General features: G+C 41.6%; 2 protein-coding genes across 2 annotated transcripts; both read left to right on the top strand.

The window, feature by feature from the left end:
• The first annotated feature begins 229 nt into the window (after nt 1-229).
• On the top strand, nt 230-5,471 carry cep97 (centrosomal protein 97). Its single transcript, XM_034128959.1, has 11 exons — nt 230-333; nt 1,103-1,245; nt 1,391-1,549; nt 1,678-1,779; nt 1,898-2,011; nt 2,106-2,272; nt 2,388-2,552; nt 2,724-2,902; nt 3,358-4,009; nt 4,147-4,222; nt 4,375-5,471. The coding sequence occupies exons 1-11, from the start codon at nt 297-299 to the stop codon at nt 4,852-4,854; spliced, it is 2,274 nt and encodes a 757-aa protein (XP_033984850.1). The 5' UTR covers nt 230-296; the 3' UTR covers nt 4,855-5,471.
• A 692-nt stretch (nt 5,472-6,163) lies between these two features.
• Nucleotides 6,164-14,780, top strand: nxpe3 (neurexophilin and PC-esterase domain family, member 3). Its single transcript, XM_034128398.1, has 6 exons — nt 6,164-6,330; nt 8,713-8,907; nt 10,101-10,879; nt 12,046-12,116; nt 12,212-12,430; nt 12,508-14,780. Exons 2-6 carry the CDS (start codon nt 8,815-8,817, stop codon nt 13,071-13,073), a joined length of 1,728 nt encoding a protein of 575 aa, XP_033984289.1. The 5' UTR covers nt 6,164-6,330; nt 8,713-8,814; the 3' UTR covers nt 13,074-14,780.
• Nucleotides 14,781-16,183: the final 1,403 nt, after the last annotated feature.

The raw sequence follows: 16,183 nt of genomic DNA, 5'->3' as shown, positions 1-16,183 counted from the left end.
ATATTAAATGTACATTCAATTAAATAGCCACTATCAATTCGTGGGTGTTTTTGGTCATTATTTTTTTCTGTGTTCGATACTACCTTGTTGGCGGTAGGAAATGACGATTTGTGTAGTCTTCTCAAGCGACAGAGACCACACTCCAAACGAACGATGTGTCTTGTCTGGACTACAATTCCCCTAACCTCCTTGGTTTTAACCGTTTGACAAGCGACAGATGCCTCTTGTCTTTCACACCAGACTGTAGTAGCTGGTATAGTTTTTAGATAGCGTTAGGTGTTGCCTTATGCGACAGGATGGGGGTATCAGATTTACAATTCGACACAAATGCTGGTAAGTGGCTATGTTATTGGTTTTGTCAGACAAAAAGCGATGGTGCTTTTTTTGTGTAACGCTAGCCCTTGTGAGAAGGTTTATTATTAGCAACCCAACGTTAGCTTAGCTAGCATGTATCTCCACAGATTCCTGCACTGCAGTAATTATACAGTCTATGGTTGTATCAGATGATGCTGATCAAAACAACATGTGTCAATCCTCTATTGACAGGCTTACTTGTAGGAAAGATTAACAAAGCATAAATATCAGGCTAACTCACTGTGTTGTGCTAATGTTCTGCAAGTTGTCTAGGTAACGTTAGCTAAATAGTGAAAGACGAAATAATGACTTATATCTTTGCCATACTTGTCATTCTATAATTTCTACTGTTTGTATTGCTCGTAATTACATTCTGCACTATATAGTTTATACTTTTACTTGAACTACCTGCTGTAACTGCTGCCATTGTTTACTGTTCATACTGTATATATTAGATTTGATGAAATTTACTTTGTTGCTCCCAATTTGGGAAGCTGTTTTGTTAGCTTGTAAACAAGGCATTGCACATGAATTAACAACAAAATCAAATAGAAACTAAACACAAGTTATCTTAGCTAACATGCATCCCCACAGTATTTGGATGCTCAAGTACCTGCACTCTGAACAAGGAAAGTGGAGTCTAATCTGAATGTAATGTTGTGTGTTTTGTAGCCGAAGGGGATTAGCAAAATAAAAGTTGTTGTGGTGTCTCAGTCTGTCTAATCTCCACCTTATTTGCTCCTACAAGGACCTGTGGTGGATCTTTCAGCACGCGGTATGCAAAAGCTGGATCCGGATTTAATCTGCTCCGAGGACACTCACACTCTCATCCTGGACCGTAACCAAATAATGAAACTGGACTATCTGGAAAGGAGCCCTGGCCTTCAGCAGGTAATTACACTTTTAAACCCTTTGCTTGGTTTTACTATCTTCATTTACAAGCTTAAAGTGAACTTACTGATGACTTGGTGGATAAATATAAGTAAATGTTTTTGATTGAATGCCTTTTGTAACATATTTTTATTTTCCCCTTTAGCTATCTGTAGCCAGTAATCGCCTGGTGAGAATGATGGGTGTGTCTCGGCTAACAGAGTTGACAGTCCTCAATCTTCCAAATAACAGTATTGGATATATCGAGGGGCTAAGAGACATGCCAAACCTTAAATGGCTAAACCTGTCTGGGAACAATATTAAGGTGAGTGAGACAGAGTGATAGATACTGCATCTAATGTATTCACAATAATGTCATTTCATAGATCGAACAATTAGTTTCAGTTTATGGGTTATTAAATATTTTAACTGACTGTACACCCTTTTACACAGGTCATTGAGCAACTCAACAACTGTGTTTCTCTTCAACATCTGGATCTGTCTGACAATAACATATCTACCATTGGTGATGTGACTAAACTGGTGGCATTAAAGGTGAGCGCTGGGGTCTCTGAGTTCAAAAGTGAGCATTAAACAAACTAAATCACAGATCAGTTCTATTCTTTTCTGAAAACAAATGTATTCTTTGATACATTTCCTGTCCATTTTGCAGACACTGTTACTCCATGGAAACAGCATTACAACACTACGGACTGTGCCTGTTCATCTACCTTCCCAATTATCCATTCTTTCGCTGGCAGAAAATGAGATAAGGGATCTTAATGAAGTAATTGTTCTCTTACATGTTCAGCACTAATCTCCTTTTTAAATGATATAGAAGCGAATTATCCCTCACCGACTTTTCTTTGATTTTTCCATAGGCATCGTACCTTGCACCTCTCCATGAACTAGAGCAGCTTTCCATTATGAGCAATCCTTGTGTCATGGCAACCCCATCATTGCCGGGTTTTGATTATCGGCCATATGTTATGAGTTGGTGTCTGAGCCTGAAGGTCCTGGATGGCTATGTGGTGTCACAGAAAGAAGGGTGTGTACAATCCTTTGTTGTTACAATATGCCTGTTGAAGACAAGATGAACACAGGGGTACTGTATACTGACATTTGAATCTCTTACTTATGGTGTATACATGTCATGATTACAGTCTCAAAGCAGAGTGGCTCTACAGTCAGGGAAAAGGACGTTCATATCGACCAGGTCAGCATGTTCAGCTGGTTCAATACCTGGCCACTGTTTGCCCTCTGACATCATCACCGGCACTGGAGACGGCAGAAGACGCCAAACTGGAGAAGATCCTCAGTAAGCAGAGGTATAAATCTATAAAGGGCATTACTGCTTCACGACATAAAGCTAAAAAAACTGCACAGAGAAGAAAATCCTTACTTTATGGTCACAAAAACCCTGCCATACATCATTGTTTATAGAACCTATTTACTTACAATGACCTCATGTTTGCTTTAACATTTCCTCTGCCTCTCAGGTTTCACCAAAGGCAGCTGATGGAGGAGACCCGAGGAGGCTGCTCCAGCCTTCCTCGTCCAACTCAGCTAGATGTGGAGAGGCACAGTCCTTCACATCCCGTCCCACAGGGGGGAGCCAGAGAGGTGAAACAGATCGATGCACCGGCACCAGCTGCTGCTCCATCAGTCTTGGAGACAGGTGAGAGGGCTTATGTTGCAGTGCGTTTTAGGACCAGACTTTACTCCCTTTTCCACAGTGGAGAGAACACCCTTAGTGTAGACATGATTCTCAGCTGATTGTCATAAAACTGACATTAATCCTTTAACCAGCTAAATCTGTTTTCGAGTTTTTTAAGGTAGCGTGGCTATTTGAAAACGGCTAGTTTTTGTAGGATTTTCAGTGAGGTGCTAGTGAGAGCACACCATGGTTGTACTTTAAAAAGCACCAGGTGCTATCTACAACTTTTGCTAATGGCCAACTAAAAAATAGACCCATGTCAAATCATGCAATGGAAATGCGGTATTTGTCCATCCATGGGTTTGATGCATTGGACATCATGCTTCTTTTTTTTTCATCGTTCCTCTTTACAAATAATTGTGATGTAAAGCTTTCTGCATGAGTTTTTAACTGATGGTACGTCTTCTTTTGAACAGAGCCAGTGGTGCAGTTTAACACCTGGATGAGCTGTGATTCTTCCCACCAATCATTGCCTGTAGTTCGCAGCCCAAGGCCCAAAGAGGAGCACATCTACTTAGAGGATGTGCAGACAGATGAGGAGAAACTCAACAGCAGCATGCTTTCCTCTGAGTCCACCTTTCTCCCATTCACATCTGATGTGGAGCCACAAACAACACACTCTGACAGCGAGGACGAGACACAGACATTTGAACTGGACTCCCTTGCTCCAAAGTGGCCAGCACAGCCCAAAAACCACAACACAAACAAGACACATCAGGCACCCCCAGTGGATGTGCAAGAGAGCGGTCTTGAAGGGGAACTTATATCTGGTGCAGCCACTACAGGTGGATCACTGGGGGTCAGAGTAAGCACACCACAAAATAATCTGGAAACATCCTTTGACTTTGGTAGAGCAGAGACAAAAGAAAACACAGAGCAGGAAGAAGTCGGTATTTGTGCCAATAAATCAAATGTGACGGAAGCAGACAGGGCAGCAGTTAAAATCCAGTCATGGTGGAGGGGACAGCACACTCGCTGTTATCACCCCATGGCCAGGGAGGTGCGTAATGAAATCCGCCTGTGCAGGATGCAAGACCACATCGTCTCCCTGTCTGGAAAGTTAGACAGGTAAGCGACTGACCAGCATTGTTATTATCTTATGGCAGGAGATGGTTTAACAAGTACTGCCCATGATTGTGTTTATATATAAATACATATTCACTTCTTGAAGGCTACTTAAAGGTAACAATGGTATTTGTTTGCAGGGTGCAGCAGCAGTATGAAGAAGAGCGGTTACAAAGGCTGGTTCAGGAGGAAGCTGTCAAGTTCCTGTGGAAACAAGTCAGTGGTTTAAAGTCATTTTTAATTTTGGTACCGGTCTTGCTTGAACGGCTATGTTAATGATTTAATGTAGTTTTATCATGTTTCAAATAAATTATTGAACTTAGTACATTTTTAGTTAGTTTAACACTGTCTCTGTGTTTCCCCTTTAGCTCCAGTCCATGCAGCAGTGGAAGCAGTCTGTGGAGCAGCAGCTGTCCAGCATCAGTCAGGCCGTCACCCCCGCTCACATCTCCGCTCCTGGACTGTGTGTCCCGCCTGTTGCATCCAGCACGGCCATCCCACCCAGCACAGGGGCCTCGTTCCCAGACTCCGGCTTCCAGTCAACGAGTGATCAGCTGGCAGCGCAGGAGGACAGCTTCCTGAGCAGCGGGACAGCAGACTCTCTGAAGACGGTGCGAGCACTGAGCTCTGTTTGTAGCGGTGGTGTGGACAGCGCAGACTGCAGCCTGCTGGAGCAGTACCTCTCATCGGTGCAGCAGAGGGAGGAGGAGGCTGAGGAGGGCATCAGTGATAGAACAGAAACACCACAGCCCTCCTCACCAGCATCACCCAGCAAAACAGCACAGTCCCCCCCCCAGGAGGCTGCAGACAACAAATCAGAAGTAAAATGTCTGAAGGAAACTGTCTGAGGGTCTTCACCTAACAAACACTGTGCACTATTACTGACTCATTTGGCACTGATTGCAAACTCGAGATGCATTGCTCCCTCTTGAGACTTTGTCCCTGCACTTATCTTGATAACTGACCCAAATCTCATATAACGGTGCACCCTTAGTTTCCTTTGTTCATCAAGACTGATCCGAGGATAGGCTTGAAAACAACAACTTACTGTGAATGTAACTCACATGTTTTTATACTTCACTTTGTTCTGATATTTAACATTTTCCTCCCTGTGTAAAGGCAACTATTGTGATGTAGGTTAGGAGCATATTAGTAGCTTCAAAGCAATCATTTTAGGATGAAACACAGTAGGTTTCTACCTCTTCTGACTTAAATATCAGGCACAGCATATCCTGTTTCCTTTCTAAATATCCACTCTGTCAAAAACATGTAATTAGCTTCAGTTAAGCGGCTTAGGAATTGTGGAATGTAGTGCACAAAGCTATATACTACCCATAAACAACAAGCATACTATTTATTATCACATACAGGGTTAACAGTTTTTATCACTTAAGATCACCTCAGAATGTTGTAGTGTCTTTATCTTTAAAAAAATGTTAATAAAGCTGCAATAATTATTTTCCAATATTTGTTCTTTGGTTATAATATTATGTTGAAATTACAAACTGTATTTCTGTAAAGAAGGTATATTGACACTCATTCATGGACAACAACCTTTTTTTGTTACAGCACATTATAATTTTTGTATTATTTTGGTAGGTATTTGTATAGCCTGATTGAATGTGTGTTTGAAGTATTCAAATAATTTATCTAGTGGCAATAAAACTGTAAAAGGTGGAACCTTAATTAATCAATTCACAATATACATCCCATGCTTTTGGTAGTTTAATCAAACTATGGATCATATTTATAATCTGATCATATTTTTTGTATTTCAAATCCTAACTTGAAAAACCAGAAACTCTTATCTAATGTAGTGAAGTTAAAATAGCAATATTTATCTCTGAACTGTAAAGTATAAAATGGCCAATGGTGATAAACTGGCTCCACGTTGTATGTACACTACCTGAGTAAATGTTTACCAGGTCATAATGCATGATAATAGGCCTATACATGAGAATTAGTTAATAATTATGCATTTCCTCTCAATGTATTTTGTTGTGTGGAGATACGTTATCTATCCTTTACTTTGAGAGGCTTCCAGGGTTATTAATGTGCTTCAGTACTAACCACCAGAGGACGCAACAGCAAGACCGACGTACCCTTTTAAACCCACCCCATCCCGGGTCCTATTCACCGGAGCTGTCGGTACCCAGGACCATAGGCTGACGCTCCTCCAGCCTCCTCCAGTCTACCATCGACTCTGAGTTGCCACCTAAGCCGCCAGTGTCGCCTCTCCTGCGGACAGAACCGTTAGCATCACCCCCCTCCCGGTCCTCCGGCTGTCCAACGGTCCAATATCCAGCTAACGGTTACCATTCGACGTAAGTAAAGGAGCATATACGGCTCTTTAACCGTATATAACGTTAGCTGGTTTAACATTAGCTTACATGATTGTATACATATAAATGACATTATATGTTGAATTTTACACGTATGTTTGACATATTATATGTTATTATCCCGGTTTATGTGTTGTTAGCCGTTCATGTGATAGAAGCAGCTAACCCTAGTGATGTAAATGTACTTAGTTACATTAAACCACTGTAGATTTATGGGCTCAGAACAGTCTCATAATACACACAGGCACACAGAAGGATTCACACTTGTATTTCATGATCCGCAAAAGGAGTCACACTTCTATTTCCGGATCCACACTTGTGTTTTTCAATCCACACACACACATGTGTTCCGTTTCATATACATGTAAATAAAATCCAAATACAGAAAAAAGTTTTACATAATGTCTTTTTGATCCACACATATTTGTTTTCCGTTTAAAACTGCTGCACCTGCAAACACAACCCGCTTTCTGTGCATGGATCGCAGTGCATTCGTGTGTGGTTTTTTTTAGACTCCCCTGACGGTCACCCGATTCGTACTTTTTTCTATCTATAGCCAGTGGCGGCGCCAGGGTATGCCTGGGGTAGGTTACATACCAAGAAATGGCCCCACCTTAGCCCCACCCACCATGACACACTCCTACCACAAGGTATTGTTGTGATCTATGTTTAAATCCACATGTAAGGTAAAAGACCTGGGGCCTCATTTATAAAGGGATATACGCTCAAAAAATGGCGCCAGTTTCTACGCAATGTTTGCGATTTATAAAATACTAACTTGACGGGAAAATGTGCGGTCCTCCACGCAAACTCTAACCCATGCGTACGCACTAAGCACCACAACGGGAGAGACGAGAAACTGCGACACCGTTGGCAGAAGGAAGAATGGAAAGAAATATGTGGAAATAATACCATAAATAAAATGTTACCTCTCATTTATCAAATATGAAGAATTTATTTTCAAACATTGATTAAAGCCAATCTTAAAATTATTAAACAAACGCCTGTTTGAGACTCCTCAGTGCACACAAAAACATAACTTGGAGAAATAAATAAATACGGATATGTTATTTAAAACCACCTCGAATATGTTGTGTTCATGTTATGAAATGTTTTCTCATAAATGATGCGGTAAGCAGGAGGACAGAATTACGTCTAAACTGACGCCGTTTTGCATTTCTATAGGTTGTAGATACGAGCATGGTTTTATATACTATCACGTTTAATCGTGTTTTATGCCGTTTGCCAAGACTTGATAAGTCGCTCGTAAAACACAGGAGGTATGGAAACTAAGAACACCATATGTGGTAAATTGTACAGCTAATATAACACATTATTTCCTTTAACTGGAGGATTATGGATATATAGTTGCTGATCGACAGCTGGAACACAAACCACCAAATACAACAAAATAATTCAGATCCAGTCGACATGACTCCACTCCGGAGGGATTCCCCGATCATTTCTTACAGTTTCTCATCAAGGGGGTGTCTCCTGTCCCCGGTACAAACACTGCCTGAGGAAGGTTATGTGTATTTTTTTTGTCATTAACTTTTATCGGACCACTTATTTATTTATTTTGGTGACGATCCGACCTCCATGCTGCTACTCTGGTTCAAACTGCATCCACCAAACAATATGATTTATCTCGACCTCCCCAAAATAACCAAAATCTGACACGGTGTGAGATTTCTTTTTTAGCTGTTCTGTCGTAATTTTTCTTCGTGCAGTCAGTCAAACTGAATGAATGAATGGGCGTTTATTTGACTATTTATAGGCAAATATGGGCGTTGCGAGTCGATTGTGATTTATAAAGGGAAACAGGCGTAGGAAGTGCCGTAAGCACTTCCCTCGCCGGTACGCAATGTTTTGTGAATCGGAAAATGTCGAAAAATGTCTGTACCTATTTTTTTGCTTTGTACTACGTAAGCAACCTTCCCACGTCAATCCTACGCAAGGCGTTATAAATGAGGCCCCAGGTAGGAACATTGCAGCCTTTCATTGCAACAGGGGATCAAGATCCTTCCTACCGCAACACGTTGGTAGCTCAAAGCAATTTCTTATCAGGAATCTGTTAATTAGTGCATGCCGTGCTAGTTGCAGTCTGACCTATCGTACTAAAAAAGGAAAGCTGTATAGAAGGAAAATGCAAAGAGGTTATCACTGTGGAACATCATCATCAATGTGTCCAAACCATTTTTTATAGATGGACATTTGACTGTGCATACAACTGATTATCAGTTCACAAAATGCAAGTTAAAATATAAACCCAAAGCAGAAATAAACGAAAGGTAAAGACAATATGATTTTTAAATGTTTCTTCATACTCATAGTACTTTGTTTGTTCACCCTTCTCGATTACAGAGTTTGGCAGTATCAGTCGCTGAGGATGTTATGATGCCATCATCGCCGGTGTGACGACAGATTGAAACCGGGCCTGATCATGGGAGACAGAAGGAGGTCACCATGTGCAGAAATGTGTCCAAATATACCCTCTTCTTCCTTTTCCTAGCCCTGTGCGGCTTCATCTTCCTGTTGCGCAACATTCACACTGTGGAGGTGAGGAGAGAAGTTTGCTCCATGGGTTTACTGAATTACCCTACTATTACTTCATTTCATTTTGATATTGCTTTAGCTTATGCGGATAGTTAAAGTACAGACAATTCCTTAGAAACTGAATGGAAATGTTATGTTTTATATAACTTTTGACACTAAGGATGACTATCATTTCTCCACCTCTAGTTTCTAAGATCCCCACGTTTATATATGTTTAGTACTTTATGTCCTTTTTTAAATGTTACACAACCCTTTGTTTAAAAAAAATGACATTTAAAGTATTATTCTGGTTTTCTTTTTGGATTTGTGCTTATATGATATTGCTTTGTAAATCCAAAACCATTTACTGTTGTTTTATGTTGCACTTGCAGATGTTACTTAACTTGCTATTTTTGTGCTGTTCACTTAAACTTGCACAGCACTTTAGCCAACTCCGGTATTTATAAACATGCTATATAAAGAAACTTGACTCGACTCGACTTTTACTGAGAAAGCTTTTGTAAAAAGTATTTATTCCTTTTATCAGGGGTAGACATTAAGGGTAGGGCCAGTAGAATTGTATTATCACTGGCCCCACCATTGTAACCACTGGCCCAAGAGCATTCGTCCAAAAAATCGACTAATAATGAAGAAAATGAACACATTTGTTGCAATAGTAATGTATGCACAAACTACATTACTACTTGTACTACAACATTTGAATCATCAGTTATTCCTCATTTTCCTCAATTCTCCCTGTCACTCTCCTTTAACTCCTCCAGTGACATTCTTTTATTTGAAGATTGTTTTTTGCCCGGCGCTTGGCCGGTTACCGGTGGTTTTAAAAACATTTTGGCGAATGGTTAGGTGGAGCTAAAGTCTGTAGTGAAGGAGCGCGCTCCCGCACGGGAGACTGCTCGCACTGTGCTCCGCAGCAAACAGCTGTTTGCTTTTCACCCAACAACGACAACCGCCTCACGAAACTCTATGTTGTAGCGTTAATAAACGAAACAATTTAACAAAATTGCTTGTCAAAATACCTATACCACAGGAAAAAGCAATATTTTTAGTGGCCCGAGCGGACAAGTGGAAAGTACGTTAGTGTTTAAATAGTGCTTCTGGGCCAGCGGGCCATTTATAATGTTGAGCCCTGCTTTTATGGATTTTTATGATAGGCCGATGGTCACATGTCTTAACTCTCCTTCCTTTCTCTACAGAACTGGAACTGCCACACTATCTCAGCCCTCTACCAGCTCCAGAGCAGGATCCAGTCGTCCTTCCTCCCCGTGAATCTGCCCACCTTTCATCACAACCGCACCTTCTGTGCCCATCTGGGCCAGAAACCAACGCCTGAAGATGAACTGGAGGAGCGCTACCTGTTGGACTCCATCACCTGGCCTGGACCCCCGCCTCGCTCCTCACCCCCCGCCCTGCGCCAGACGAGCGACCCCGTGCACAGCCTGTTCGCCGTCCTCCCCACTCAGGGAGGGAGGGAGTGGCATGTGGACGACCAGCTGGAGGCGCTTGTCCAAATGCACGACTTCCAGGGTCGTCCAAAGCGCTACGGAGGGGATTTCATTTTGGCCAGACTGCACTCCCCAGAGCTGGGAGCAGGCGTAGCGGGTAAAGTGCTGGACCACAAGAACGGATTTTATTCTGCTATGTTCCCGCTTCTCTGGGTGGGTTCTGCACAGATTGAGATCACACTGGTGCACTCGAGTGAAGCTGTGGCTGTGCTGCGACGGCTGAGGGAGGAACGGCCTGATCGGGTGTTTTTTAAGAGCCTGTTCCGCCTGGGCTTCCTGTCTGAAACAACAGTCTGCAACATGTGCCTGCCCCCTGAGCAGCCTCTGTGCAACTACACTGACCTCTACACCGGCGAGCCCTGGTACTGCTACAAGCCTAAGATGCTCAGCTGTGACAGCAGAATCAACCACGCCAAAGCAGGCTACCAGAAACACCTCATCACCAACAAGGAAGCGCTGCTCTTCCAGAGGTTTGTACTGCGGAGGAAACTAATCGTAATATGATATATATTTGAGATGTAGTAAGGCATTATTCTCCAGACCAAAACGATAAATATATTCATTTTTCTTACAAGAGTTCGTTTTCAAAGCATAATATATATATATAAGACTATAGCCACATAGCTGATCCGCAGTGTAGCACTTGCTAATCTTTCCCTTTTTTACTATAGAACATGGACACTGTAGTTATTTTAATTTTCTTAAAAGCCTGGCTCTAAAGTATTCTTAAGAAATAAGTGAATTATAATCCAAAAACAAAGTCAAAATAAGTCCAACGAATGGATGAGAGGAATCTGTAATGTCAGTAGTGTAGGGAGTTGATTCGTTAAAACATGTATGGATGTTGGGCTCTAAAAACGATAAAAAAGCAACTAAAGTCAAGGACACAGAAATGTGGAAAGCACTCTGACAAAGAAAGGAGGATTTATTGCACGGGGCAACCAGGCACAGGACTGTCCTCAACAATTAAAACCAGTTTAACGGAAGTTAAAGATTGAATAACACCAGACTTCAGAGGTTCAAAGCCTTTATTGTCATATGCTGTAGTTATGGCAATGAAAATCTTAAAGGGGACCTATCATGCAAAATGCACTTTTGTACGTCTTTTATACATGAATATGTGTCCCCGGTGTGTCAGGGAACTCACCAAGTGTCAGAAAACACAACCCTCTCTCTTTTCCTCCATACCCAAATCTCTAAAAACGGGGCTGCAACGGATCTGTTACAGATTTGAAATTGTTCTGATGTCAGAAACGGGGAGCACGGCCTATATGGGCAACTCTCCACCTATCAGGGGAATGGGGGGTTGGGCCACGGCCACGGCCATTGCCACTCGAAAGCGCTGGAGATGCTGTAGTACATATGCCAGGACTGTAAGTGGCGCTGTAGTCTGCCACAAAAGCATCGAAGAAGACTTCTCACAGAATCAGCCCTTGCAAAAACAGGGCTGGAAAAGAGCAAATAGAGCGAAATGAGGCATGGCTAAAATGCATGATCTGTTTGGTATTTTGAAAAAAATACTTCACAGACATGTTTTATATAGGTATGGCCCTACAATATATTATTCAAATATAGCATGATAGGTCCACTTTAAGTCTTAACCTTTACCTCATTCATTCTTTGTCTTTTGTCATAGTGGTGTAAACATTAAAGTTCCCATACACGCTTCAGGACCCGACAGAATCGACGTGCTGCCCCCCAGGAAAGGTACAGTATCCCTGCAGAGTGTGTGCCTCATGTCCTTTGCTTTGATTTATTCCATTAATTTAATTTTGTTTGCCACATTTCTCGCTTTGCATTAGAGGTAGAGGTAGAAAGCAGCAGTGTAAAACCAGAGCCAATTAAGCTAGCCCCGTCTGGATATTACTACGAGGACTCATGGAGGCCATTAAGTGGCATTACAATGCGCCAGTTCAACGAATCATCCGCTGTCACTCAGTGTTTGAAGAACAAGGTGATCAACATGTACGGAGACTCTACCGTCAGGCAGTGGTTCGAGTACCTCATCACTTTAGTACCAGGTGAGTTATCTTTTTCCCTCATTCTCACACTAACTTGTATATTCCCACTGCAACTTCCATCTGTTCCCCTTCCCCAGGGTTGAGGGAGTTCAATTTGAACAGTCCTAAGAACGTGGGGCCTTTCATGGCGGTGGACAGCACCCATAATATCCTGTTGAAGTACCGTTGCCATGGCCCGCCCATCCGCTTCTCCACCGTCATGGCCAGTGAACTGCGGTACGTTTCAAACGAGCTGGACGGCCTCTCCGGGGGGCCAAACACTGTGGTGGTCCTCAGCATTTGGGCCCATTTCAGCACCTTTCCTGTGGAGGTGTACATACGGCGGCTGCGTCACGTCAGGCGGTCGCTGGTGAGACTTCTGGACCGGGCGCCGGGGACGATGGTTGTGATTCGCTCGGGGAACCTCCAGGCCCTGGACCCGGAGGTGAGCCTGTACAACAGCGACTGGTACTCCCTGCAGCTGGACGAGGTGCTCAGGTCCATGTTCAAGGGGCTGAACGTGCTGCTAGTGGACGCCTGGGAGATGAGTTTAGCTCACCACCTTCCTCACGCCCTGCATCCTCCGCCGGTCATCGTCAAGAACATGATAGACACGCTTTTGTCGTACGTTTGTCCAGAAAAGACAAAGAGACAACTTACATAGGAGAGGATGACGATACTGGATCTTGTTGTTGAGGAGTTCATTATGTGATGTTTTTTCCGAAGGTACACACCCTTTAAATACGATCTTTAATGAGAGATTTCCTGATTCAAAGTACTGTTCTCTGTTTTGGTTTGTTTTTAAACTAATTTTGTTCTGAAAATGCCAAAGCCTTTGGCGCAGTGATTGTTACTTTCCATCTGCTTTTGGTACCAAAGTGTTGTGTGTGTGTGTATGCATTTTTAAAGTAATAATCACAAAGATTTACCTTCAAATGAATGTATTTTAAGTGATTTGCCAAATGAGGTAACCCTACAATGAGTGGGTCTAATGGTGAAAGTCTTTGCATTGGTAGCATTACAAACAGGGTGTGGCATATTCCTGGGAAAATGTACAAGCTGCACAAAGTTAGTCAAGCTTTTCCCATCAGCCAGCTGTGTTTGGTTTGCCAAAAAGAATAGGGCGCAGCTCATGTAAAAAGACTAGCTCTCCAACTCTCTTGTGTTCATTATTTTCTGGTCTGAGCTTGCACTGCGAGTAAGTATCTCCAAACAAAATAAAAATGAATACAGACCATACAATTAAAGTTAAAATACTTACGTCACACAGGCAAGTTTTAAAAACCCACCTGGACATACTGCTTACCGACATGGTTTCGCCAAAGAGAATTAAATGGAAATCATCAAGACTTTACGTTGTCCATATTTGTGGTTGGTATGCTTTCAAGGTTGCAGTTTAAACTTTATATTTATGAATATCTTTGTTCGTTAGTTTTGCCAAAGCTGAAGACTCAGTGAGTTTTCATCTCGAGATTTTCCTCAGGCTGTTCGGTGTTAAAATGATATTATGTTCGGATGTTGACTACACTTAATTAGGTCAGGCGATTTAAAATGAAACTTTCTCTGATTATCTGTTCTGCAAAATGCTCCTTTGTTAATTATCATCTATAAATGTGTCTGATTTTATAGTAAATGTTAATTTAGGTGTTTACAGTACATATCAATGGAACTTCTTTATCAGACCAAAGTTAAATACTGACTGTATTTATATTACTTTTATCCAAATTTCTTTACAAATTTCTTTTAAAACGTGTTATTTAAAGGCAACCTGAAACTCTTTGGTTGGCCATCATTTTGCACAATTTACTTTTGGGATTTACTTTCTGCTTGTATATGCTCAAACGTCACTTTGAAGGTCTGGCTTTATTTTTGTATCTTTCGAGTCCATCCACATTGTGTCAGTTCCTATTGCTAATTTAACTTTCTACGTTAACTTTTCTTTTTGTTATCCTTTATGCCGTCCCATGTTTATCGTAGGAAGACAGCGAAGTTTGAAGGAGAGGTGGTTATCAGGTGTGATACAAAGAGAAAAATGTGCCTGTCTAATCCTGTTTGCCTCTGACGACGATCAGACGCCGACTTTTAACAGACTTTGTCAAAACTCATTTTAATAAGAACAGCATCGTCACTGTCAAATGTTTGCTTTTATAACTCTTAAAACGAGCAGCTCATGACTCTGTTTTGTCATTCGCTTTCTCAAACTGGAGATTAGATTGAAGAAGCTTCGAGATTAAGGTACATAACATATCAATAAAATGTGGGTATGATAATTGTCACGATAAATCAGGATCATGACATGGTGATGCATCTGGTATCTTGCATTTTCCTGATCTTAAAACCTTTGGTACATTTCAATAAACTAAACTGTTAACACGGCAGCATTAGTAGCTCTGGTTTTTTGTTTAATTTAATTTGGTGTGTGTGTGTGTGTGTGTGTGTGTGTGACACGAGAGATGTGGCAAAGAGGGTATCATTAAAACACAGACACGGCAATAAATAGGAACAGCATTAACCGCTTCACTCACACGTGTTTTTTAAATAGACACAATTTACTGCAGATGCTCATTCCAAAGGACTTATAATTAAAATGCTTTCTGCTGTAAGTTAAAGGGCTCTCCTATAGGGAATTATTTGAAATGTTCACTTGTTTATGCACTAAAGAGGAAAACAATCTGGGCTTCAAAATGTTTTTCAGTAATTTCATTCCAAGAATTTTAAAGAAATAAGAGGATTATAAAGAAGTGGATTAAAAACCAACCATGACGGCTTAAATGTTAAAAAGACGTCGACAGAACAAATGAAAAATCAGTGCAAATAGCTTTCAGATGTGTTTGGGTCTCGGACAAGCTGAAAAGAAAACTAAAGAAAAACTATTATACAACTTGCTGGCAATGGTTAAATCCCCAATACATCAGTCCTTGCTGCTTCCTGTTGGAATAACATGCAGGAAAGAGAGGCTGAATACAGGATAAACAAAACATAGCAAACAACTGAAAGACTGATAGACTGAAAACTGTGTATGGGTCCACCAGAGATGTGCAGTTTGCTAGTGGAGCCCCTTCCCGTGTCCATTCGCGATGTCTCGCTGTCTCGCAGACCCCACGCAGCTCCTCACAGCAGCGAGCCGCGCAACGTCCCGCCAACACGGCACCCAGACCCCACGCAGCATTCTCATCTGTTTGTCCTTACTGGTGTCATGTTCTGGTTGCTAACGCCATTGTAACACATAATCACTGATGTTCCGCTGTAACGGTGGTGGACTCATCAGAACAGAGTGGGCGAGCTGACCAATCAGAGCACAGTGGGCTCATAGGGAGGGGGGGGGGGGGGCAGGAGCTCCAACAAGGCGTTTAGGACAGAGAGTGAATACACATACTATACAGAGATGCTGTATGAGAAACCAATGTGAGTTTGGAAAAGTAGACCTAGTAGACCTCAACAATGGAATTATGATCAGTAGAAATGGCCATGTCATGGGACCTTTAAGTTATAAGTTAGCTAAATCAATAAAAAGTAGGTAAATTATGCTTGTTACTTGAATTTGCTTTAAGAAAAAATAAACAGCCTACATCCCAGCTCTCCGGAGTTTCATTTAATTTGATAGCCACTGATCCCTTACAACAGGACCCCCAGATAGATTATTATAAGAAGAAATAGGAAGGGTATATTTCAAGTTTGTTATGTATAGAAGTTATTGGGCTTTTTTCTTATCGACTTAGATTTGTTAGAAAATATTTTCAAATCTAATTGACTGAATTTATTGTAAATTAGGCT

The sequence above is a fragment of the Trematomus bernacchii genome, unplaced genomic scaffold (assembly GCF_902827165.1).
Source record: "Trematomus bernacchii unplaced genomic scaffold, fTreBer1.1, whole genome shotgun sequence".
NCBI lineage: Eukaryota > Metazoa > Chordata > Actinopteri > Perciformes > Nototheniidae > Trematomus > Trematomus bernacchii.
The sequence above is the reverse complement of the archived record's forward strand: the minus strand, read 5'-3'. Positions and strand labels throughout refer to the sequence as shown.